This window comes from Amblyomma maculatum, chromosome 3 (assembly GCF_055883805.1).
Source record: "Amblyomma maculatum isolate TAMU_Amacu chromosome 3, ASM5588380v1, whole genome shotgun sequence".
NCBI lineage: Eukaryota > Metazoa > Arthropoda > Arachnida > Ixodida > Ixodidae > Amblyomma > Amblyomma maculatum.
Genome location: NC_139346.1, coordinates 76074582 through 76098416, shown reverse-complemented (window position 1 = coordinate 76098416; position 23835 = coordinate 76074582). Strand labels below are relative to the sequence as shown.

The following is a 23835-nucleotide window of genomic DNA, read 5'->3' as shown; positions in this document are numbered from 1 at the left end:
TCACACTTGCTTCTGCCTAACCCAGGGGTCCGTGGGCTGCTTTCGTGGGTTATGCGAACTCTCACTAGAATGCCTCCCGTTCCGCCACCTGTTAGGACCATTACTCGAGTGTCACTTCCCGCGCGTGAGAGCCTGACACGGTGCTGGTACAGTGAACTGTACCCCAGTGTATATATAGGTAGTTCGTTAATTCTTATATAAAAAAAAACGGACGTAAAAAGACGTTTTTCATCCCCAGTAAATGACACGGAGAAAAATTAGCATCTGAACTGGGGCGGCGGAAAGGAATAGCAAGGAAGAGGGAGAGGAAATCAGAGGCGAGCGACAGGGGTAAAGGGCATGGTAGGTTAAAATGATCATCATCATCATCATCATCATCATCAGCCTGATTATACCCACTGCAGGGCGAAGGCCTCTCCCATATTTCTCCACTTAACCCGGTTCTGTGCTAGCTGCATCCACTTGACCCCTGCGAACTTCTTAATCTCATCCGCCCACCTAACTTTCTGCCTCCCCCTGCTACGCTTTCCTTCCCTTGGAATTCAGTTTGTTACCCTCAGCGACCATCGGTTATCCTCTCTTCGCACTACATGTCCTGCCCATGTCCATTTCTTCTTCTTAATTTCCATTAGAATGTCATTAACTTGAGTTATTTCTCTGACCCACTCTGCACGCTTTCTATCTCTTAATGTTACCCCTACCATTTTTCGTTCCATAGCCCTCTGGGTTGTCCTCAACTTAAGTAGAACTCTCTTGGTTAGCCTCCACGTTTCAGCCCCATAGGTGAGTACAGCCCCATAGGTTAAAATGATAAAGGTATATTACAGAAAAACGGTAAGGTTGTTTGAGGAACCCACGGTTGTATTCATCCATTGATTCTGTGCGGACGGGCCTCAACAGTTGTCGATGCGCAAGCGTCAGTCGGCCGTCGCTGTTGTAAATATCCTCAGCACCGGGTGCCCATCGACGAGCTGTTGCAATGCGGCGGCACCCGTTGGTGGCACCGGCGTAGAGGAGGTGGCCCGGACGGAGCTCTTGTCGAATAACGTTATGACTGTCGTGACTAGGCAGAGGCGAGCTCGAGGCTCCGCCGGAGCTGTTGACGAGCGACGTCCTGGCTGTCACGTGACTAGGCAGAGGCAATTGCGCGGCCTCGGCGGAGCTGCGGCTGAGCGACGTCATGGTGGTCACGTGGTATCTCCTCGGTTCAAGGTTAGCATTACTCGGTCTGGGATGGCGCAATGGAAAGGCGGAGAGAAGCTTGCTCTCTAAAAATAACGCACATGCATAGGAACGCCCTCATTCGAGTTGAAAATCTAGAGCAGTCCATGAAGGAATGAGCGAGCGGTGTAAGTAGGAGGATAAAATTCTTCGCGGAGAAACAAAAGAAAGAAACGCGCAGTGGTGAACATCATATTTCGATCCAACGACAAAGCAGCAACTTGAAGCTTTGTTCGTATACTATTTCCACAACGTGCGCCGGACTTGTGCTTGCGCGCCCTTCCATTTCGAGATTCCACAGACATGCAGCACCCAAGCAACAATTCCTCTATGAGTCTGCGAAGCACTCATTGCATCTCTCGCAATCACCACGAGTCTCGTCTCAGTTGACTGCCACTGTGTATATTGACAGGCTTCCACTGACACATCTTGGTGAAAGTGTGCGCACTCAGCGGTTACAAAAGTACTCGCCGTTAGCAAGCACGCAGTAGCCTGTGTGCAAACCCCGATTGCGCTGCGCAAGCGGAGGGCACGGACGTCTATTTACCTACACTGCAATCTGTCTTGCGTGGGCAATATTCGTAGTGATCATCAGGCCGGCAGGGAGCGCAGTCGCGCAAAAGGGGCACAACAGCGTCAAGCGCTTTAAGCGGCGCCTATGGGCCGCTGCATAAAGATCTTGGCGTTGCCCTAGATACTGAGCGCGAAGGTTTCAGCGCTGACAAGGCCGCTCGAAGGTAGAGGCTCTCGCGCCGATGTGCACCGTGTGTGTGCGTGCATTCATTCGCGGTCATATCTCTCGGCTACTCTGCGATACGAAAGACAGTTCGTCGCCTGGCCGACCGCAGTAGGATGCCTGCGACAAATGTGGCCGCTGTGTTCAACGTCGAAGAAAGCGCCGGTAATGCTTCCTTCTCCAGGAGGTTCAACACCTACGTCGGTAAAGTGCCGTGCTTTTGTCTCATGATCTCCCAACCCATGTTCGTAACCGTCGTCGCACAGGCACGTTCATCCGGACCCGAGCATGTAACGAAAAAAAAAAACAAAAAGTAACTGAACTAGAATGCATGGTTAGGGTAAAAAACGTAGCACTCAAAAGGACGTGTCTTCGCTGCCACCTGCAGGACGGGGCTAAGGTGTGACGCTTGGTTAAAGAGTGCGGGACCCATTTTAAAGTGTGTTACTTAGCACGGCGTAGAAGCAGGCAACATTATTCGCGTACTGTAGTCTCATTAACTACTACTAACTAACGGGAAAAGGCCGATAAAAGTCGCCTTTTTTGTGCTCCAATTCACGACCAGTGGAAATTTTTCGGTCCGCCTCATCTGAAAAAGAGTAATGACAAAATTGTTCCTCCTGGTGAGAGACTGTTCTTTTGCGTTATGGATGACTGGCAGGACCCCATTGTGATGGCTCAAGGGTTACGACGCTCGACCACTCAGCCGGGAGATCCAGATTTGAACCCGATTTTAGCAGCCGTTCTTTAATGGAGGCTAAACGCAAGGCATTCGTGTCGTATACAGTCCGATGTCAGTGCATGTTGAAAAAAGCCTAGGTAGTCGATATTCTCCGGAAACAATGACTTCCACATCTTCACAAACTTTGGGATGTTAGACGCGCGTACTACCTATGACACACATGGCACGCGTTTTGACAGGTTCGAGAGACGCTGCGAAAGTAAATATTGCCTTGAGCCCTCTATCCCCAGTGTCCGGCTGCGCGGAATATTTTTGCCGCGATGCCTCGCTGACCAATCAGCTGCTATTCGTGCCGGAGAAGAGAGGGTTATTTTCCCCTCATGGCTTCCAGGCCTAATAGTAGACCAGTTTATGCATTCGAGCAGAAATCTTTTTCACGATTTTCATCTGGAACGATGCGTCTTGAAAGGCTTTTATACAGACCATTCAAGCTGTTTCGACCACTTTGTAACACAGTGCTATCAGATATCGTCAAAGTATTTACGTTGTCGTGTGTGGCGCACTGAAGAGATACATTCCGCCACTCGTGCGAACAGCAGTTGTGAATGAATGTGTAATATATCTTATCCCGTGTGCGACGGCGCAGGTCATCCGATGATAAATAGGCATGCCGCTCTCGTCTCCTTTTTTTCTGCTAGTTTTCACATTATTTGTTTGATTTTATATATCTTTATTGCAAATTTTGAGCGACATATTAGTGCCGTCATGCAAGTATAGATTGTGCAGCAAGGCAAGCATTGTGCCCATGACAGGGCTGAAATAAAATGAATTGTTGAACTAAAATCGATTGATCATCTTTTTTGCTATAGGGGCAGGATTATATTATGTAGCTAAAATGAAGGTTATCGGCTTCGAAGGCGAGCCAATCTTTTAAATTGCTGAACCTTTATCGTGGGTCAAAATACTGAATGGGGAAAAATGTGGTTTGAAAGATCGTCTTTCCCACATACAGATTTGGTAAACCGCTTGAATTTCTAAAACATGCGCTGAAGCTTAAATCCTGTACTAATTGTTATGTAGAGTAATATTTCGGGATATCTGCTGTGATACCATGTGCGGCAATGTCTTAAAATGGGCAGCGTGGCAACGTCTCCCTAAAAGGTTTTCAAACTCGCATTTTTGAATCGTGATTTTTCGAGTCATGATAGCCGATTCAGGAAATCTAATAGTGGATTCGATTTCGCTGTTGAAGGCCATCAGTTTCGCAATGTAATATATAAAACACCCTGATATGAAAAACAGAACGATGGTTTCTTTCATATACGTAACTGCCCCTTAAAGCACTTATCTTAATGACAAGATTTATGAGCCTGAACTACGCACCGTGTGTCGATCTAGTACAAGCGGACAGTCTAGCGGGACCTGTGGTTGAAGACGCGCCTGTAAGTCTAGATTTCACGGCCGACTTCTTATCGCTCGCGCACTTTCGACTTTTTCTTGTTTTGTCACCTTGCCTTCCTGGGAAGCATGTTGGTCGCGCAGTTTATTAGTTCTCGCGGTATCAGATAATAAAAAGGCATGCTTACGAAAGTTCTGCGTACTGCGCACGCCCAGAAACAAGTCTTCGTGCAGGAGGGCCGAACTTAAAGCTCGCACCCTAAGCGTGTTCCGAGAGCAGTTCTGCCCAGCGTAAGATAATCAATATGAAACGATACGAAACTACGCCATGAGTGGCTTGTATTAAGAAATTAAAGCGTTAAATGCGTGCCAGTCTTCATAAAAAAATGACAAGGGTTCAACGCTGCTGAATCGATTGTGGAGCGAAAGCATTAGCGGCGGGAAACCAAGCGTTTTTCTTCGTCTGCTGCTTATTTCTCTGCTTCTTCTGTTGTTGTTGTTGTTGTTGTCGAAATAACTTATGGCACCTACCCACAGAAGGGGTCGGCAAAGAATTGGGTAGCAAATATTGTTTTTCTTTTTTTTAATTTTTATCATTTCTTTTTTAATTTTTTAAGTATACTTGCATTAAAAAAAGATTTGAGGAGTAGAGGAAAGGACACAAAACGGGAAATAAGTGAAATATAAAATGAAAAGTGGTAACACTCACGGAAGATTGACACTACAATTGTAGAACAAGTGATGTTTAAATATTTAGCAAGGCAAACGATTTGAGTCCAGTAAAAACTTTTGCACGCTGGTAAAAACAGACCTGTGACTGTGCCCAAGGATGGTGGCGCCAAATGATAACAATGTCGCGCTGCTTAAACTAAGGCCAAGCTGTTGCAATGGCCTTTCCATCAACTGTTTTCTCAACGTAGTAAAGCGGCGGCAAAACAATAAAAAGTGATTTAATGTTTCTTGTTCACCGCAAAATGCGCAGACAGGAGACAGTGCCAAACCAGACCTGTAAAGACAATTTCAATAGATGAACAATGGTTTGTATGGGTAGAATACTAGGAAGGGAAACATTTAAAGGGTCCAGCAAATTTTTGACCATAACAACCTGCGGGGTGTGAAATTTAGGCCAATGGACACCGAAAAAGGAGGTCGGTTGACAGCAAAAAATAGGCATAGATCGATGAAACTCTGCTTCTTCTTCTTCGTCTGCTTCTTCTTTTTCTTGGACTGCTTTTTCTTCTTCTTGGTCTGCTTCTTCTTCTTCCTGATCTGCTTCTCCTTCTTCGTCTGCTTCTTCTTCTACGTCTTCATCTTCCACGGTGCCACGCCGACGGCATGAAAACCTAACGCAGTGTAGGTCTCACTACAAAATAAGTCAAGAAAATAAGATGACTGGAAATAGCTTCTAGAATGTGCGTTTTTTTCGCCATTTAGGTCGCATGAAAATCGTATTGCGAGAGTTAGGGCGCCTATCGTGCACTGGTCAGTTCTGACGCTTCAAACACGCACGGAAATTCTGATCGAAAGCACCAGTATTTCTAGCGAGAGCGAAGGCCTGATTGTACACACACACTGAAACTCGTCGGCGGATGCTAAACTGCACGCGTAACGCCCCACGCGCTCTGTTGTTCTCGTTACTTTCCATCGCCAGAGTACAAATGTTACTGTATCCCGTAGTTCGTCAGAGTTTGGCGTCCCAGAAAGCTAGACTTCACTACTCTTTAACAGCATATGCATCCACTCGTGATTTGTCCTCTTTGTCATAGAGTTTCTTAAGAAACTCTATGCTCTTTGTCCCACGCCCGCCGCAGTGGCGCTTTGTTTAGGACGCTCGATCACTATGCCAAGGATGTGGGATCGAATCCTGGCTTCGGCGGCCGCTTCTCGGTGGAGGCGAAAAGCAAGGCGCCCGTGTGCTGTGCGGCGTTAGTGCACTTTAAAGAACTCCATTTGGTCAAAATTTCCAAAACCCTCCACTACGGCGTCTCATAGCCTTAGTCTGTTTGGGTCGTTAAACCCTCAGAAACCGAATGCTATTTGTCCTACGGTAATCCTGCTCCTCTTAATTCCTGCGGTAACAACCGCCGCACAGGAAGTTGTCGCAATCGATCTGCATGTGATGGATATCAGCTTCGCGATGCAGTCCTTTAATCCCGCCGCGATCATTGATGTTCATACACGAAATACAATACATGTCATCGCGGCAGTTCTTAGACATGTTTATCAATCTTTGCTTTAATGCCTTTAACGGTTTATAGTAGGCCACTTTCGCCTACTAAGTTGTGTTCTTATTTATTCGCTTTCTTTATCAATAGCGAATGGGTATTCAGTACTTAAGATCGCGTGGTCGGGTTCATTTAGCAGACCGGTCACTGTTTAGACTCGAAGGTAATCTGGAGAAAATATATCTAGAAAATTTTAACATCGACGAACTGAATCTATTTCTACGTTACCGATGCTATTTGTGCCTACTATTGTACGTATACCCACTCCTGGTATGTCTCCCCTCCGATACAGCAGTATTTGTAAATAATAAATATATAAATAAATTTCTTGTTCACAAATTACGTCGTTGCTGCCGCAGCTAGCCAGTCCGCAGTCCGCAGGAGTCGTCCGACAAGCCAACGAAGTTTGGCACGCAACATACGTGGACCTTGTAATTTCGGAAGGAAAACATCTAGAGCTAGAGCCCGACGTATACGTAGACATGCTGAAAACAGTCTAGTCTGGCAAAGGTATGCGTCCTCTATACACAGCTCAATCACGTCGCGAAATTTGTAGCAAGGTTTAAAAACATAACTGAAACTATATATTATAGTTGTTCACTGTTCGTTTTACGACAACCCCAGTACGCAAAAAAGAAAAGGTAAACGAACATGCTCACATTAGGTTGGCAATTCACAGAAGTTTGCAGTTCTTCGAGCGACATGCAGTCATTGTTGAAATACAAAAATAGCCGACAGACAAAGACTTCCAACAAACGGCCGCGTAAAGATCCTTAAAGCCCATTTACTCTCCAAGTATTCAGGAGCTGTCTGTCGTCTATCAGGAAACAAACTGCTCCAGTGCCCGACCGAAATACACATTGAAGGGCTGACTTATCTTTCAGAGACTGCTGCAGAAACTCCTTTGAATTTATATATATATATATATATATATATATAATTGATACTACGACCTTGCGAAACCTCGAATATTGATACTACTAGGACCTTGATTCCTGACACTTGCGAAAAAGCCGTGATGGCGCATTCCTGAACGCCACCTTGCAGGTATAGATAAATTGCCGTTAACAAGCTGTCTTGCCAAATCTTTTCAAGCCATTCGGAATGTCAAAAATTATTTTGCCAAAATCTCGGGAACTTCTCAAAGTTAATCATGCGAGTTTAAGAAGCGCGCTCAAGAACTGAAGGCCTAGTTCGGCTTGAAGGCAATGTTCGATTAGCGTCTACGCACAGACAGCCTTGAATAGCAGTCTCCTTTTACGTATCAAGACTTTTTTTTTTCTTGCTGATATGGACAAAGTATTATTTAAAAAAAAAAACTCACAGTAGAAAAGGGATACGATACAACCTCTAGGTTAAGGACCTTTCTGTTATCGTATAGTTGCTATGAACGATGATAACCCACATTGATTAGGCCTTTGCTGCTACTCTTTGGAGATAAACGTCAATGTAAGGCGATTGCGCAGCCATACGCTAACAAAAAGATGTACAGCTTTCTAAGAAACTTCGTAGCTAAAGAAAAATTCGTTCTAGTCATGACATCGAATCCGGGACCACCGCCTTTCCGGGGTAGTCGCTCTACCAGTTGAGGTCAGCAGAACTGTCGCTCTACCAACGGTCAGCAGAACAAATGGTAAGGCAAGAGCGAATTTATCGATAACTCGAAGAGAAAAGGGAGTTGGTCGAATGTTTAGGGAAATTCCTCAAGATGGTGTAACTTTGTAATAAGGGAGTAATCACGCATTTACATTCAACCAAGCGTAGCCATGCGAAAACCTCGTAGTTAAAAAAAAAAAATTACACGCTCCACCTGATATTGCCCCAGAAAAACATCTGCTGCCGCCATAGTGCCGCCTTCCCACTGTGTGCAAACTTTAGTGACACACTTTCGAACGGGATTCGCTAGCTGCAGTCTTGCAAATTATTTTCTTTTCAATTCGATTCTTTCTTCACGTGGCAGTTGGCAACCACTCGGTCGTGTGAAGGTATAAGTTCTAACCTACACCACCAGCTGCAAAAACACAAGGCGGACCAGCAAGCGTTGATCACGCGCATTACCTCGCTTGTAGTCTGTTTCGTCTTTTTTTTTTTGTTTGTTTTTTTCCTACCTGCAAAAGCGAATTCATCGACTTTCACTACTTCTGCGGTTTGACACACAGCAGCAGTCATCAGCTATGCAGTACTGCATAATCGGCATAGTATGAGGTAAACGAAAGCTGTTATCGGCGATACTGAGAAACCTCGCTATCAATTCAAGAGGTTCTAATGGACGGCTAAGGCTGCAGAACTACTGCCGTGGAACACTTGACAGCGCTGAACAATTGGGATGAAAATTCAGACCGGCGCCAATCTAATCGCAAGCAGGGCTGTATACATATTACATCTCGGAACATGCAGAATGTGGGTCGCTTATCTAAGGTGCGAGGCCATTAAGTTAGGCTGTTGCTCTTACTGATGTTTTTTTTTTTTTTTTTTTTGAGGGGATGGCAGAATTGCACGAAACGTCAGAAAACACGATCGCTCACTTTCCACTGGCGTAGTTTGGACTCGGTGCTGAGATGGCAAACTGCTTTTGTGGTTGGTGGTGTTTAGCGACGATGTAAGATGCAATCCATTCTCCACAGGTCAAGCGCAGCCATAGTGAAGGCAAAGTAGACAACTAACTAGGCAGGGGTATTATACCCAAGCGTGCTGCGAATGACTGTGGCAACTGCGGAATGAAGGGGAGCGGTGTTGAGATATACTCCAAAAATGCGATCTTGAGAAGGAAACGGCATTCAGTAGCTAAATACGTATGTTAAAGATTATACAGAGACGCTGTTGGGATGATACCGTTCTACAGAAAGCCTCGCTGAGAAAATGTCTATTATTGTTTTACTTTTGCGTTTCTCCACGATTAGGAGGGCGCGGTCTTGTGATTCATGAAATACGCCGAGGGGCGGCAACGTAACGGCGCTTCGAGCGCCGCTACTGAGATGTGATCACTTCTCTTTGGCGGCTATTGTCCGCACACATCGGATGGTCACGCTTTTATGCATACGTGGTGGTATTCTTGAGCAGTAATCGCAGTCGTGTGTCCGTGTTCGTCCTCGAGCTGTCATACGTATCGCTTCGCCTATTCGCCCCACTCGCAATTGGGGCTACCGTTTTATACGGCGCTTATTGGTGTAGAGAAAGAAGACACAAAGAGCAGCTTTTCTTCCCGACTCGTTTTTGCCTTTTTTTTCACGTGGACATGAAAAAAGAACGAGTGATAATATCACTGATGCAGAAACGGAGAAAATGATGAAACTTCCGCGAGTAGACTGTTCACTATTTTTTTTTTTTTTTTTTTTTACTGCCCATCCATGCGCTACTTTTCGGGCGGACGCACCTGCAACAAAATAGTGAGCGGGAAAGGGTGTATAGACCTTTGCATCGGGCGAGGAGGTTGTCGAAACGCCTCCTCTCTAGACTGTTGCAAACCGGTTCCTCCGCCGCCTCCACCGTGTTGACATCAGGCGCCACAACAGCCCAGCGAGCAATATGGCGACGCCCAGGAGGCCGTCGTTGTAAAGGTCTATAGCTTGAGTGTATAGCTGCTAAGGTGGTAGCGGGCTTGTCGTACGAGGTTAGGCTGGTCTTGACATTGGTCTACGTCGAACCAATCAATGAATACAAAGGAGGTGAGTAGGAGGCTTAAAGTCAGGGGGGTATCGGGGAGTATGAGACCCCCTGCCAGTATTTAAGAGGGTCTCAGGCACTCAAATGTATAAGCACGGCATGAATACGAAGTATAGTCTATCATTTTTCATTTTGGTCATGGTTTTCAGGACATTTCATCTTTTTTTTTGCGCACTTTGTAGCGAGTTTTAATAATACCAATAACATAATGAAATAGTTTCTAAAACCCAGGAAGGAGAAATATCGTTTCTCCCTTTTGCACAAAATGATATGCAGGCAAACCACCAGCTGCTTTCTCTTTCTCGCTCTTTATTTTTCTTTCCACCAGTGCTCGAATCGCTAGAGACCCCCATTCGATGGAGCCAGACTTTAAGCACTGGTAATATGATTACTGTGTGGCTGATGCCAGCATTGATAGGGATGGTGGGAAAGGCTGGCACTGGTTCTTGGCTGTTCGGGACATGAAGGTGCAACCCGCTATCTACACCGGTGCGGCCTAGGCTGTGTGTAAAGGATTGTAAGCTAAATTTCAGTTACTAATATATGAATGAGGTAGATAGTTCGGGATGCAGGGTTGAATAAGTGAGTTTATTTTCTTCTTGTAATATCTTAATGTGCTACGAATATTCAAGGGGCCCCTATGCGAAGGATGGGTATGGCCAGAGTGCTCGGTCTAACGTTTTGCGGAATATCTGATCTGTCAGTTCGTTATCTGCAATCGCGACGTGACCTCACAGTGCGCCCGTAACGCAGCCGTCGGCGGTCGGGATCCAACCTGGGTACTACGGCACAGTCATCTTAATCACTGGCATCTTAATCACTGCATCACAGCAGCAGAGCTTAACCAAATTTGGATATAAGTCAAATTTGGTGATAAAGGGACCAAATTCTGAGGGCGGCGCACTTAAATTTGGAAGTCACCATAGATTTAGCCATACTCAAATTAGGTTACAATAATGTTGGTCAAATTTGGACGAAGTCAAGTTTCAGAGGTGCAGGGAGGCCAAATTTCTGGCGTGGTCCATCTCACTTTGGCGGTCACCACTGCATTGGCGATACTCCAATTTAGACATTAATTTTTGTTAAATTCTGATAGCCAAATTTTGAGGATTTTGGTCAAATTTGGGGTTCCAGGGGACAAACTTTGGAGGTGACGCATCTTGGATGTCACTACTGAAATGTTCATACTCGATTTTGGTTCGGCATCCATTTTTGGTGCATTTCTGACGAGGTCAAATTTCGGGCATCCAGGGTACCAAATTTCCGGGCGGCCCATACCAATTTGGAGATCATCGTCGAGCTTACAGATTGTATGCCAAATGTGGTAAAAATTACTTGGTAAGTATTTGTGCTGACACACCTTGGCAACCATTCCTACAGACACGTTCTGTCTAGAGCTGCCGTCCGCAGCTTAATTCGTTCAATTACACAGTCAGTGAAACGTTTTGCTGACTTAATTATTCATACCATATACGTATCTTCTTAGGCAATTGTGTTAATTACCCCCGCAAATGATGATTGGCAGTTCGTGGGACATGCTCTGTCCACTGCATGCACTCATAATCCAAGAAGCGCTTTCACATTAATAGTGTACTCGTGTGATTTTGGGAGCACTTTCATGGCATGTTGCAGACCATCTGCCAGTGGCAGTATTTATACCTAGAGGGTAATTTGAAGTCTGTGCCACAGTGGGCAGGGAAAGAGTAAAGATCGCATATACTCTGCATCAGAGGGAGTACATACAGCGTTGTTATGACGCTACTGCCGGGAGGGGGTTTCTGATGAGATGGTTGGCCTTTACTTGGAGCTTCACGTATTGTACAGACCACGTCACGTGGAAACGGGCTGTTATAAGATTTAGAACAGGGCCGCTTGCGGTACATTCCTGTAGTGTATTCCGGCTTGCGGGAACGTCACCATCATCGTACTGACTGCCACCAATGCAGCAAAAAGGCTCTGCCATACCTTTTTCAATTAAAGGGATCATGCGCCAGCTACAACCACTTGATCCGTGTAAACTTCCTACCTTCCTACTGATTTCATCCGCCCACTTTCCACCGCCGTCTGGCTTGCCTCATTTTGAAATCCAAGGGCCCTATTTTATAATGCTACGTTTTTTGTAGTTTCCGTTTGGCCCTCTGTCAAAGTTGCCTGTTTAACTGCTGCCTGGTTAATGGCCAAACCTCAGTACTGGCTGCAAGACGCAGCCTGTGATTAGCTGCCACGTGTGGCGAGTAGGAATCTCTCTTTTGGGGCTGCTTTATGGCCGCACCTACAAGATGCACTTGTTCTTGTTGGACGGCGACTCGTGTTTTGCATGAACCTTTTCCCATGCTTTCTGACGGACCCCGTGCCGCCATGCCAGGTCAACGCTACCCTTGAGACTTGCGAGCCGTTTGCAACCATTGTGGCCATAGGTGTGCACCATGTCTGAAAACCTTATGCATTCATTCACGGAGATACTTGCACTTTTCTACTCGTTTAATGTTTAATCCCTTATATTTTGTTCACATTATCACACATATCCACCATACCAATAATAATTAACAGCCGAAGGAGGAGGAGGAGAAAATATTTATTTACAATGATATGATTTGGGAAGGGAGGTGCGTTTGGATGTGGAGCCGAGTTGCAGACCCTATTCCGGGACGCCATTGGCCACCGCCGCTGCCCGAGCTCTCTGGACCAGGACATGTTGGGCCTCCAGGTCCGAGCTTGACAGGGCCGCCTCCCAGCCCTTCCTAGTTGGCTGTTTTATAGCTTTTATTTTTGTATTTTGCTGGCATGGCCCGCACCATATGGTAAAAGTCGGCATACTGCCCGCAGAATTTGCACCTACCTGTGAATGTCGGGTTCGTCTGTTTTAGTATGGAGGGATTTAGAAAACACCCGGTTTGGAGCCGTTTAAGGTGGCACTCCTCAAATCTGTCGAGACCCTTGGCGGGTCCCGGGAATGCCCTCCTGCAGAGGCGTAAATAATTTGTAATATCCGTATAACTTATCAGCGGGATTGATATGGTTGCCTCGGTAGAACCGGAGGATCGAGCGGAACCGCGGGGAAGAACGCTCGGCCAGCCGCATGAGCGGTTCGTTCCCCTCCACCCCTAGTGGCCGAGAACCTTATATAACTTGTTTTATACTAGTAGCCGAATCTGAATTTTTCGTATGTGCCAATAATATTCTGAGGCAATTGGAACTATCCTACCCCGCACGTAATTTCGGCAGGCGTGTTGCGAGTCCGACATTATGTATGCTGCGTCGCAGTGGGTGGCGGCCAGTGCAATCACCACTTCCTCCAACATTAGCGCGTCGTTAGTATTTACTGAGAGCCCGTTCACGTGCCTTCCTTCGTGCACAACAGCAATGGTGCAGATGCCATCCTCGGTGGGACCCGCTGCATCGACGTAATATGTGCCTGTCTTACTGGCTTCGTTATTTTGTATAAATTTTGCCCTGGCTTCACGCCTCCCTTGATTATACTCCCAATTCATGTTTTGGGGAGCGGCTTAACCGTCACAGTATTTTTCCACACATTCGGGATGTCCACTCTGTTTTCTGTGGTGGGGAGAAGCCCTAGATTGAGGTCTCAGAGGACTTTCCTGCCGGTGCTGGTCACCGACAGCCTAGAAATTTGGCTTGCTCTGTGGGCCTCAGTCAGCTCCCCTATTGTATTATGGATCCCAAGTTGGAGCAGACGCTCCGTAGACGCTCCGGCCGGGAGTCCTAGAGCCTTTTTCACCGCCGCCCGAATCATCGCGTCAAGCGTGCAACGGTCGCTCTTCCTCAGCTTGAGGTAGGGCGCTACCTACACCACACGACTAACGACGAACGTCTGAACCAGGCGAACGGTTTCTTTTTCAAGAAGTCCACCGTGCTTGCTGGATATCCGGCCAATCATCCTACTAATTTGTTCGAAGGTGGAATTTAGTTTGTTCAGGGCTGTGGCATTGTTATTCCGGTTATCAATTTGTAATCCCAATTCCTGAAGTATCAGATTGCCGTTTACGTAAATGTGTATGCTTGTCCTTGATATTTATGCTTTGCAATGTGCAAAAGTTCTGATTTATTCGTAGCGCACTCTAGACCACACTCCCGAGCGTAGTTTTCTACTACCGAGGCGGCCAGGTTGCCCCGGGACGACCAGATGGTAATGTCGTCCGCATAGATGGCGTAGCGTACGCCATCCACAGCGTTGAGCCTATCTGGGAGGCCAATGAGGGCAATGTATCTGGTCGTCTCCCGGTGTCGTTCCTCGCCTGATACTCATTAATGCGGTTTTAATTTCCGCGACGGTGAATTCTGCATCTAATCCCAGTCGAAAAAAACAACAGAACTTTGTCAAAAATACGACAAAATATCCTGTAGTTCTGTCGTAACCATCAAATTTTTCTGTAGTCCTGTAGTACTTTTTTGTAGTTCTGTAGTTCTGTCGTATACTTCTGGTGTCTGTAGTTCTGTAGCGCTTTTCTGTTGTAACTACAGAAATTTCTGATGTTACGACAGAATGTTCTGTTGTCCAACAGGTTTCCCGTCAAAAACCGCACAGAAATTCTGTCGTAACATCAAAAAATTTTCTGTAGTTTTTTCCGACTGGGATTTTGGGTTTTTATCCCCAGTGTATGTTCTAAATTCCTAATCTTCGTCTACGGTCGTACATAAGTATCTCTCTTTCAGTTTGTCGGCGAGCTGTTCATCCGTGCCTTTGAAGTCATAATAAGGTGCCCTTTTCAAATTCCTGCTCTGTTCGCCTTTTGATTTATAAGGTTCAATGTGGCACCTGAGAAGGCTCCATGCACTTTTCGTGCTGAGGGTACCTCGGAGGGAATCTAATCTGGATATCCAGTTGGTTTTTGCTAGAGACCACGCATATGTTTCCGCCTCCTTGGTTATCTGGGCAATTCTAATTTTAAGCTTACGGTCATTAGGACCACTCGATACAAATTAAAGGTACGCTTTAGCCGTGCCTGAATAGCCTAGGGGTACACCGTTTCTTAATCGGGATTCAAGGGTCCCTGTGGGTTCAATTCCAATCTCAACAGTGTTGAGCTCCTGCATACTCGACCTTGCCATGTGGTCTGATGTTTCCTGGCCATGCAGCCTGCAAACTCCCAAGTTCCCAGTGCGATGGCTGCGATTTCTCTCTCGCGACGTACGTTTTTCAGGACCTGAAACGGCAGTCAGGGGCGAAAGTCTATTAGGAAATCACAATTTCTCGCTTTTGAAAGCACCGATAAAAAATGTCTCCAACAAACCGCTGCAACACGGCGGCCAGACAAATGTCGAGCCGGAGCACGTGGCGCCTTTTCCGCGCCCTAACTGACCCGACTCAAGCACGCGCCGAGACACAAAAACATCTCCAGCGAGCTATTCATAGCTTCGATGGAAATACGCCAAAATTAGCATGCAAACTGCGCGGCCAGTATCTTTGCACTAAGCAGGACCCCGGAGTACCCGCGTACTCGGATGCAGGTTCACAGAACGCGGATCTGGATCAACCATTCCAGTTGCACGACCTGAAGGCGGCCCTGGATAAAATGAAACAAGGAACGGCACCGGGCCGGGTCAAAATAACCGTGAAACTGCTTGCCAATCTTCCCGACCCCGCCTGCGAAACCCTCCTCGCTTTCATCAACTCGATCTGGCTTGTTGAGGCACTTATACCAATTGAATGGAAGAACGCCATGGTAACTTTCATTTCTAAAGCCGGCAAAGCCATAAACACAGCCAACCTGCGCCCAATCTCCCTCACGTCTTGTGCGGGAAAACTGGTGGAGACCATGATGCGGGACAGACTGTCTGGGTTTCTGGAAAATGAACATACATTCGTAGACACCATGTTCGGTTTCCACCCGCAAAGGTCTGCTCAGAATGTTCTGTTTCAACTCTACCTAGAAATTCTCAACCCTGTCGAATATCCCTTCTACGATAAGGCAGTACTCGCCCTTGACTTGAAGGGGGCTTCCGACAATGTCACACACGCAATCATCCTGCAACATCTCTCCCAGACCAACTGTGGACATAACACATTTCAGTATGTCAAGCAATTTCTCTCGGATCGACAATCTTTCATCTGAATACAAGACGAAGAACACGACCTATATAAACTGGCAATGAGAGGAACCTCACAGGGCGCGGTCCTAGCTCTCACCATTACTTTTCAATCTGGCCATGATGAAACTCCCGGCTCAGCTGGCGAAGGTCGAAGGCATTCAGCACGCGCTGTACGCCGACGACATAACCATCTGGTCCAACACGGATCAGCTGGAGACAGTGAGGCGAACCAACCTGCAGCAAGCGGCGGAGATCGTGGACGCTTACGCCCGCCGCTGCGGCCTTTAATGCTCACCGTTCAAATCCAAATTTGTACACATTCGCCCGTCGCCTAAGTGCACCACCAAAATGGAACTACCCCTGGCCAGCGGTCCGATACCTGAACACGATGAGATTAGAGTGCTATCACAAACATCGACGGGGTGATACAACACTAGCAAAACTGCGCAAGGCGGGGGACCAGGTGGGCCGGATGGTGCGCCGGGTTTCCAACAAACGCAGGGGGTTACGGTGCACGGAAGCTTTGCGTCTGGCACATGCATTCGTGACCAGTCGAGTACTCTACCCGACTCCTTACCTTCACCTGCGCAGGTTTGATGAGAAGGCCCTCGAAGTGATCCTCAGAAAGATGTACAAGCGTGCCCTCAATCTCCCGGCCGATCAACACATTCAAACAGCGTCTCATGGGCCTGGGAATGGTTAACACATTCGCGGAGCTCCGGGAGGCGCATTTGACCAATCAATACACAAGGCTTTCAAAAACGCCGTCGGGACGCCACCTATTAGCCCGACTACACATCCACCACCCAACACTTAGGAAGAGCGCGTACGCCCACTTCCGGCCAACATATGACACGTGACGACCACAGGGGCAGGCGCCTTGAGCGGGCGGAGGCACTGACCTTATGGAAACAAACACGGAATCTTCTACGTGGACGCCTCCGGCCCTCACCATGGGGTGTGGTACCCGTGTACCAGTCGTGTACCGCAGTCGTCCCTCAAAAAATCGCGGTGAATGGCCTAACGTTCTGAGCTCAATACATAATACATGCGGAAGAAGTTGCCATATCGCGTTAGCCGCCGCAGACAAGGACTCGCGAGTCATCATCACAGACTCGAGAGGGGCCCGCAGAAACGTTAAACAGGGGTACATTCATCTCTTTGCACACCGCATCCTTCAAAACAGTGATTACCTCGGGGCCCCCATGACTCGAACGATTGTATGGGCTCCAGCTCACATGGGCCTCGAAGGCAATGAAACGGCAGACGCCGCCGCCCACGCGCTCACTCTGAGCTACGCCTTCAGACCCTTTCGATACGGAGCCTGAATCGATACGGATCCCTGGGAGAGCCAGAAGGCCCTGGTCCACCGAGCCCGAACAGCGGTCCTGTATTGAACCCACCTAGTGATTTCGAGAGGTTGCCCCGGTTGACACACAGGCATACACACACACACACACACACACACTACACATGCACACGCACACGCGCGCACACGCGCGCACGCACGCGCACGCACACACACACGCGCACACACGCACACGCACGCACACGCACACACACGCACACGCACGCACACACGCACACACACGCACACACACGCACACACACACACACACACACACACACACACACACACACACACACACACACACACACACACACACACACACACACACACATACACACACACACACACAGCCTATTTGTCAGCCGAGAAAGTGAGAAACCTCACTGACGAAGAGCGCCGGCTTTGCGCGCGCCTCTACGCCTCTGTTCCTCCTACTCCGTGTGCACACCACGTGGTGCACATGCTCCTGCGCGGGCGGGCTGCGCTAGGCAACGCAAGCCTGCATGTTGCGCCGCGGCACAACATGAAGGTTCTCTAGAAGCACACTGTCACGCGGCCGCTGCGCGTATAGGTTTTCATTTTGAAACCCTGCGCTGGCGTCGTGGAGCGAGCTCCAGGTTGGGTTCCCTCGATCTACTACAGTATCTTTCTTTACCAACGGATGCAACGAATTGTGTCGTAAACGATGGGAAATGAATAACTCGTCCATATTTTGTATGTGCCATAGTTTTTTGAGGCCGAACAGCCATTCGAAATTTCAGGAACTGATTAGAATTTGAAAACCTTATTGGAATATTCAGTGGAGATGTCCGACTCGGTGATGATTCCTATTAGCATCATGAGCATCATTTGCAAAATCCAATTGGAATTTTGCATCCAAATGGAACAATTTTGGATGTCCAATTGGTATTTGCAGAAATGTTGGACTAAGCCATTGGACAACATCCACTCGAGTCCAGTTTGGCCTCACTAAATGTCCACTGTGACCATTGCGAACCAAATGGAACCATTTGCAGATCCCACTTTGTCCCGATGTTTTTTTTCTTCACTGGCTATTAGCTCCGAGAAGTTTGAGTGGCGCCCTCTGGCGGTCAGCCCGACGTGACGCCACGGCAAGGACTGCCTGCGCCGATCGCTCTGGCTTCTCCGGGTTGCCGCGTAGCTTCGAGTCTGTGGCCTCGGTTGTTCTCATAACAATGCGTTATGAACAACGCAGACAGCACCGATCGAGTGTCAGGGAAAAAAAGTATTTAATAATGATTCTTCTTGCTTTCAAAACACGAAACATGGGCTCGTCGCGGTGAGCGCAAGTCTCGCGACTGCCCGAGCGCTCGCCGCGACGGGCGCAGCTGGTGCCATCGCCGCGGCAGGAGCCTTTCGTGCGTCGTCCCTTGAAACTGATGATGTGCGTGTAGTCACTATCTTCATGATTGTATTACGAATGTAATACAACCATGAAGATAGGTCTATATGCCTGCGACGCGATAAATTTGTACCGTTTTGCTGTGGACGTTGCTTAGAGCGCGCATTATGGACTGCGCGCTGTGAAATTAGTGCACGGATATTTATTTAAAAGAGGCTACTGATTAAAACTTTATTAGAATCATCTTACTTGTCGAGCATTTTTGAAAAGCAATTACGCATGATTTGCCAAGAGCAACGTGCATTTTGATGGCCAGAAAAATGAGTTATTAACCGTGTCTTCGTAAACATTTCCGTCATTCCGTTCGCCTCTGCCTATTGCGCCGCAGCCGTGCGCGCATGGGATGTCTTGGGGGCACTGCTAATTTGCAAATTTCTTTCCAGTCTCCCTTTCACTGAGGAGCATAAATTCCTATGTGGACAAAGCGTGCGAAACAAGTCGCTGCCTTAATGAAGCAAAGAAACCACTTTCATCAATGATTTTTGCAACCGTTATTAGCTGTTTCTGCTTGAGGATGTCATTCGCACTGAGCTGAATCCCTGCGTCCTTGAAAAGCTTCTGAACCTGAACTCCTGAAAAGAGAAAAGCGCAAACTCTGTAAAAAAAAAAAAAAAAAAAAAAAAAAAAACAGTTGCAGGTGAAACAGGCAAACAGTGTATAAAACTGTATTACATACTTTCAGAACTTCCTGTGCTTTGGTTAGCGCTGTGTGTTGGTCCTTGAGAAAAAAAAAAAAAAACGACAGAATTATTATGCCATCTAAACCACTCTTTACAGATACAGAGATATCACTAAATTTCCGTCAACATTGAAAACTTTTTCGTTTTGTTAAATACTACAAACAGCTCATTGAATCCATATGTGAAGAGGATGAAAAATGGGTCTCGTTTAAACAGGCCAGTCCTTCTCTGTTCTTAGGGTAACATTATGCTTAGAGTGATAAGGTTGAAATGCAGTATTTTCATGTACATTTGGTGACGTGGCTAGATAAAAGAAAATTCCTCGTGTATCTACGGATGACTTGCGGTTTTATTACTTCATTTTTATGTTGTAACAAGCTCTCCACTCGAATTTACTGCAGTAATATAGAGATTGTTTAAGGTATTAATTGTTTGTTTTGATCAATAGTAGTGCTGAGGAAGCAAAAGCCGATAATTTATCACGATTATAGCTTACTCATGTATTTCAGTTTCATGGTCAGAACTAAAGACAATGCGGGATATATAAATGTTGTTCTTTTTCCTGAATGCTTGATAAAAATCATTCACGTCAATGTGAATCATCACAAAGGAATAGTGGCCGCATAGCGTATCCATAGGTAGACATACCGTCTCAATCTATAACTTCCACCTCCTCTTCTAGTTGTGCAGCATCGTCCATTGGAACGGCGCTCGAATTTTCACTACTGTCCCCATTCTTGTGTGTTGTCAAAGCCTCTACGTGTGCGCAGAACTGGTACGACTTTGCGGGAACGCCTCTTTCACCTCGAATCAGATAGATTCAGGCTACAACCTCAAAAAACACTGAAACAAGGCCTTAACGAAGTTTGGGCATTACCTTAGAAAAGCGCAGAGCAGCTGCACATCACGTGCACTTTAAAGCCACGCTTGTTGCATAGCACACAAATCTGAGACGTAGCTAAGGCAGGGCTTCACGGAGCCCGAAAAAAAAAAAATTCCCTATCACAACCGTTACTGAAGTGCTGTTTTTAGGGACGCGTTGCATTGAATCTGCGCCTCATGTCTTGGAAAAGTTGGAAAATATCAGCATTCAAACAAAAAGACCAGCACAGCTGTGCGGACTGTGTCAAATTTCGCGGCATGAATGCACACGAGAACACCACTGCCGTGAGACACATTTTAAACAAAAACTTAAGCAGGGTCACAGTTGATTCAGCTTGGACATTCCGCTACTGAGCAAAATGTCTGAGCACTCACTGACACAAAGATCGAGGAAACGAAAGTTTGAGCAATGGCTGATTTACTTACGCCGCCGCTTCGTCGATCCCGGGAGCGATCGCCTTGCATCGCTAGGACGCACGGGAATGTTGACGGATGGAACAGCGTCTGGCAATAGTTTTGTTCTTGTACACTAATAATTAAAAAAAAAAGACTAGTTGACAAACAGCCCGTAAAAGCGTCGCTACACGTGCGGCTCACCTAGTATCTTGTACACCGGCTACACAGTCTTCCTTTTTGAAGTGCTTACTGCACAAATGCCGACGGCTGCTTCCCCATTCTTAACTTTATCAATCTAATCTCCTTCATTTTGAACAACTTTGGGTAAAGTGGAAGCTTACACCGGCTTTCTTCAGTGATTTTCACTGCGCACTGAGCAATAAGAGACCATCATGATTATTCGTGAGCGAAAACGAACGAAAGGAGCCGGCATCGGCCGGGAGGAGCAGCAGCCCCGGCTGGCGGAGTCCTTGCCGTGACGTCAGACTGCGGCGATCGCAGCGGTATGGTGGCTAGAGCAGCGGCACCAGTGTTCGCTCTCGGGGCTAATATAAACAGCGTCTCCAGAAATCAGTCGATGTACGCTCTCTGCAGCAACCTCTGTCTGTCATCCGGCAAAAATACGTGCTGAAATAGAGCCCACGTCCTGCCTTGTATTCACACCAACAATATATGCTGTACAATTCTGCCACTAAAGAGCTGAATCCACGGCTGCAGTGTGGCAAGAATTTTAGATAAAACTGCACTTGAAATGCCTGTTTAGTTGGAATCTTTCGAGCTTTTTTTTTGGGGGGGGGGGGGGGGGGGGGGGCGAAAACTGATTTTATCCGGCCTCGAGTGCTATGTTGAATATTATATAGTACCGTCCTAAAAAGCAAAATAAAAAATAGAAATGTTCTGTTTTAGCGATACCGACGCAGTTTGTATGTTTTGGCTGTAGGAAGAAGGAAAAGAAAATGCACGGGCCTGCTACTGGCTCTGTAGCTGAGCCACCTCCGCTGCCTCGTGCAGATAGAAGAGATTGATTGATTGTTTGATTTATAGGAATGGAAAGGCGCGGTAACTGTCTCACTTGTTTTCTGTGAACACCTCAACCGCGCCGTAAGGGAAGGGAGGAAGGTGGGCGTGAAAGTGGAAAGAGGAGCCGTAGTGGAGGGCTACGGAGTAATTTCGACCACCTGGGGATCTTTAACGTGCGCTGACATCGCACAGATAATATATTGAAGAAAGAAAAGGAAGAGGGAAAGAAAGACGCGCGCCACAACAGCCGTCGTCCACCACCAGCGGTGGCGTGTGCAATGACGGCCTAGAACAGATAAAAATTCGGCGCCAGGCTAGCTAGCCCCCGCCGCAAGCGGCGGTGACCAACCTGTACCAACCCCATCAGGGGAGAGCACTCAAACGGAAGCAACGAAGTCGTCAGAAATCCTATCCATGAATTCATCGGGCAACAAACGGGTTCTTAAAGAAGAAAGGAAAGGCGCAGTATCTGTCACACTTGTTCTGTGGATACCTACAGCCACAACAACAACAAGCCTGCCCTTCCTATCCTATAATTTGCCTCCCATCATGGGCCTCTTGTCGGCATTCGGAGAAAGAGAGGCCGTAGTGGAGGGCTACGGAGTAATTTCGACCACCTGGAGATCTTTAACGTGCGCTGACATCGCACAGCACACGGACGCCTCTTCGTTTTGCCTCCATCGAAACGCAGCCGCCGAGGTCGGCTTCGAACCCGAGTACCCCGGCACAGTAGTCCGGCGTCTTACCACTGCACCACCCCGGCGGGGCGGACAGAAAAGAAAATAGAGAAGAGAAAGAGAAAAACGCGCGCTGCAAAAGCCGTCGTCCACCACTTAAAGGGCAACTCCGGAGGTTTATTGACATTCGAATATTCTAATAAAAATTTTACTATAGATTCTCCTCTCCATCCTGACGCATTCTACAAAATTTGGGCGCCGTACGATAATCCGTCTCGCGCAACACGACTTAAAACATGCTGTTTTCATGGCTTAAGTTGAGACGATTTCTGCCGGCGACACTGAGTTTCTGACGTCACAAACAGTATACCGGCGTTACTGTCCACTTCCCTCGTGATTATGAAATTGTGAGGCTGATATTGAATTACCTCAGACATTTTATGCAATGCTTCATGATTTCCATACGTTATTTTCACCATCTAACGCACGTACGAGCGTTTTTCTAATACTGAGTGTGAAGTCACCATTTCGTCAAGTGGGATGTCGTTTCTGGCCGTTAAAGCAGTTTTGGTTTCGATTTGCTGTTTTTCCTTTTAAAAAATACTTCTAATTGGAATTTCGAAAAATTGTTTTTTGTGTTGGAGTCAGGACGTGCCGAGGAATGTAATTCAACCAAAAACACAAAATGATAGAAAAACCACCGGAGTTGACCTTTAATCTTTCGATTAGTAGGTGTTTTTGTTTTTATTTTCCGACATGTTTAATGCTACTGCGCCCTTTAATTTGCGGCCTCTAATTTTCCCATGACCCCGAAGCGCTATCTCTGCAGCTGGCTTGGAGATCAAATACTGTCCTTCCTAAACTTCAGTTTAGTTTATCTCACAGAGCACAGTTCACTGATAAGGCGCTATCTCTCCTTGGTGAGCAAACATGCGTACTCACACGGGCGTAATTTTCTGAACATTTACCGGTATTTTTCCTTCTCAGCTTCCAAAATATGCATGCGGAAAATGTACTTCACTATACCGTTGCGAGCTGTGAGCGTGTACTTATGCTTATCATTCCAAGCACTGACATTCCTAGCGCACCTTTGGAGACGAGCGCCCGCATGTCGCGGAAACGGTCGTAGCGTTATCTGCGCGGAGAAACCAAAACCGCAACCTGCTGCTAAATTTCGGCTATGTAAGCTAGCGACACCTGTCGCGTTCGCTTCGAAACAACTTTCCTCTCTCCAGCTGTTCGCCGCTGGGCGCACATATCTCACGGCCTTTCGTAGGCCTTCGACGCTATATGGGACTTTGTGTGGGAGGTATTGGAGTGGAGGAGGCAGCTGCTGGCGGAGCTGCGCCTGGTGCACGGTTGGCGTTGCTTGTCAAATTTTGGTGAGTAATTTGGTTTTGGTTCAAGCTGCTCCGAGCAGCCTTGTGGCT

The 23835-nt window shown here is 47.1% G+C and overlaps 1 protein-coding gene and 1 long non-coding RNA gene across 6 annotated transcripts in view; one reads left to right on the top strand and one right to left on the bottom strand.

Moving 5' to 3' along the window:
- Window positions 1-1866: 1866 nt before the first annotated feature.
- LOC146195009 (cationic amino acid transporter 3-like) overlaps window positions 1867-23835 on the top strand; it is a 114124-nt gene continuing 92155 nt past the window's right edge. Inside the window, exon 1 of one of the 5 annotated variants that reach the window (XM_084597620.1) lies at window positions 1867-2161. In XM_084597620.1, the coding sequence (XP_084453746.1) occupies window positions 2074-2161 (88 nt within the window). In that variant the 5' untranslated portion in view covers window positions 1867-2073. Of the gene's footprint in view, window positions 2162-23640; window positions 23788-23835 lie in introns of those variants that run through there. The other 4 variants (XM_084597619.1, XM_084597618.1, XM_084597621.1 and 1 more) reach the window with 4 other exon arrangements.
- On the bottom strand, window positions 19420-20962 carry LOC146195011 (uncharacterized). Its single transcript, XR_014705519.1, has 3 exons — window positions 20910-20962; window positions 20739-20841; window positions 19420-20234 (listed from the first exon to the last, which is right to left on the bottom strand). It is a non-coding gene; the product is annotated as an uncharacterized LOC146195011 (long non-coding RNA).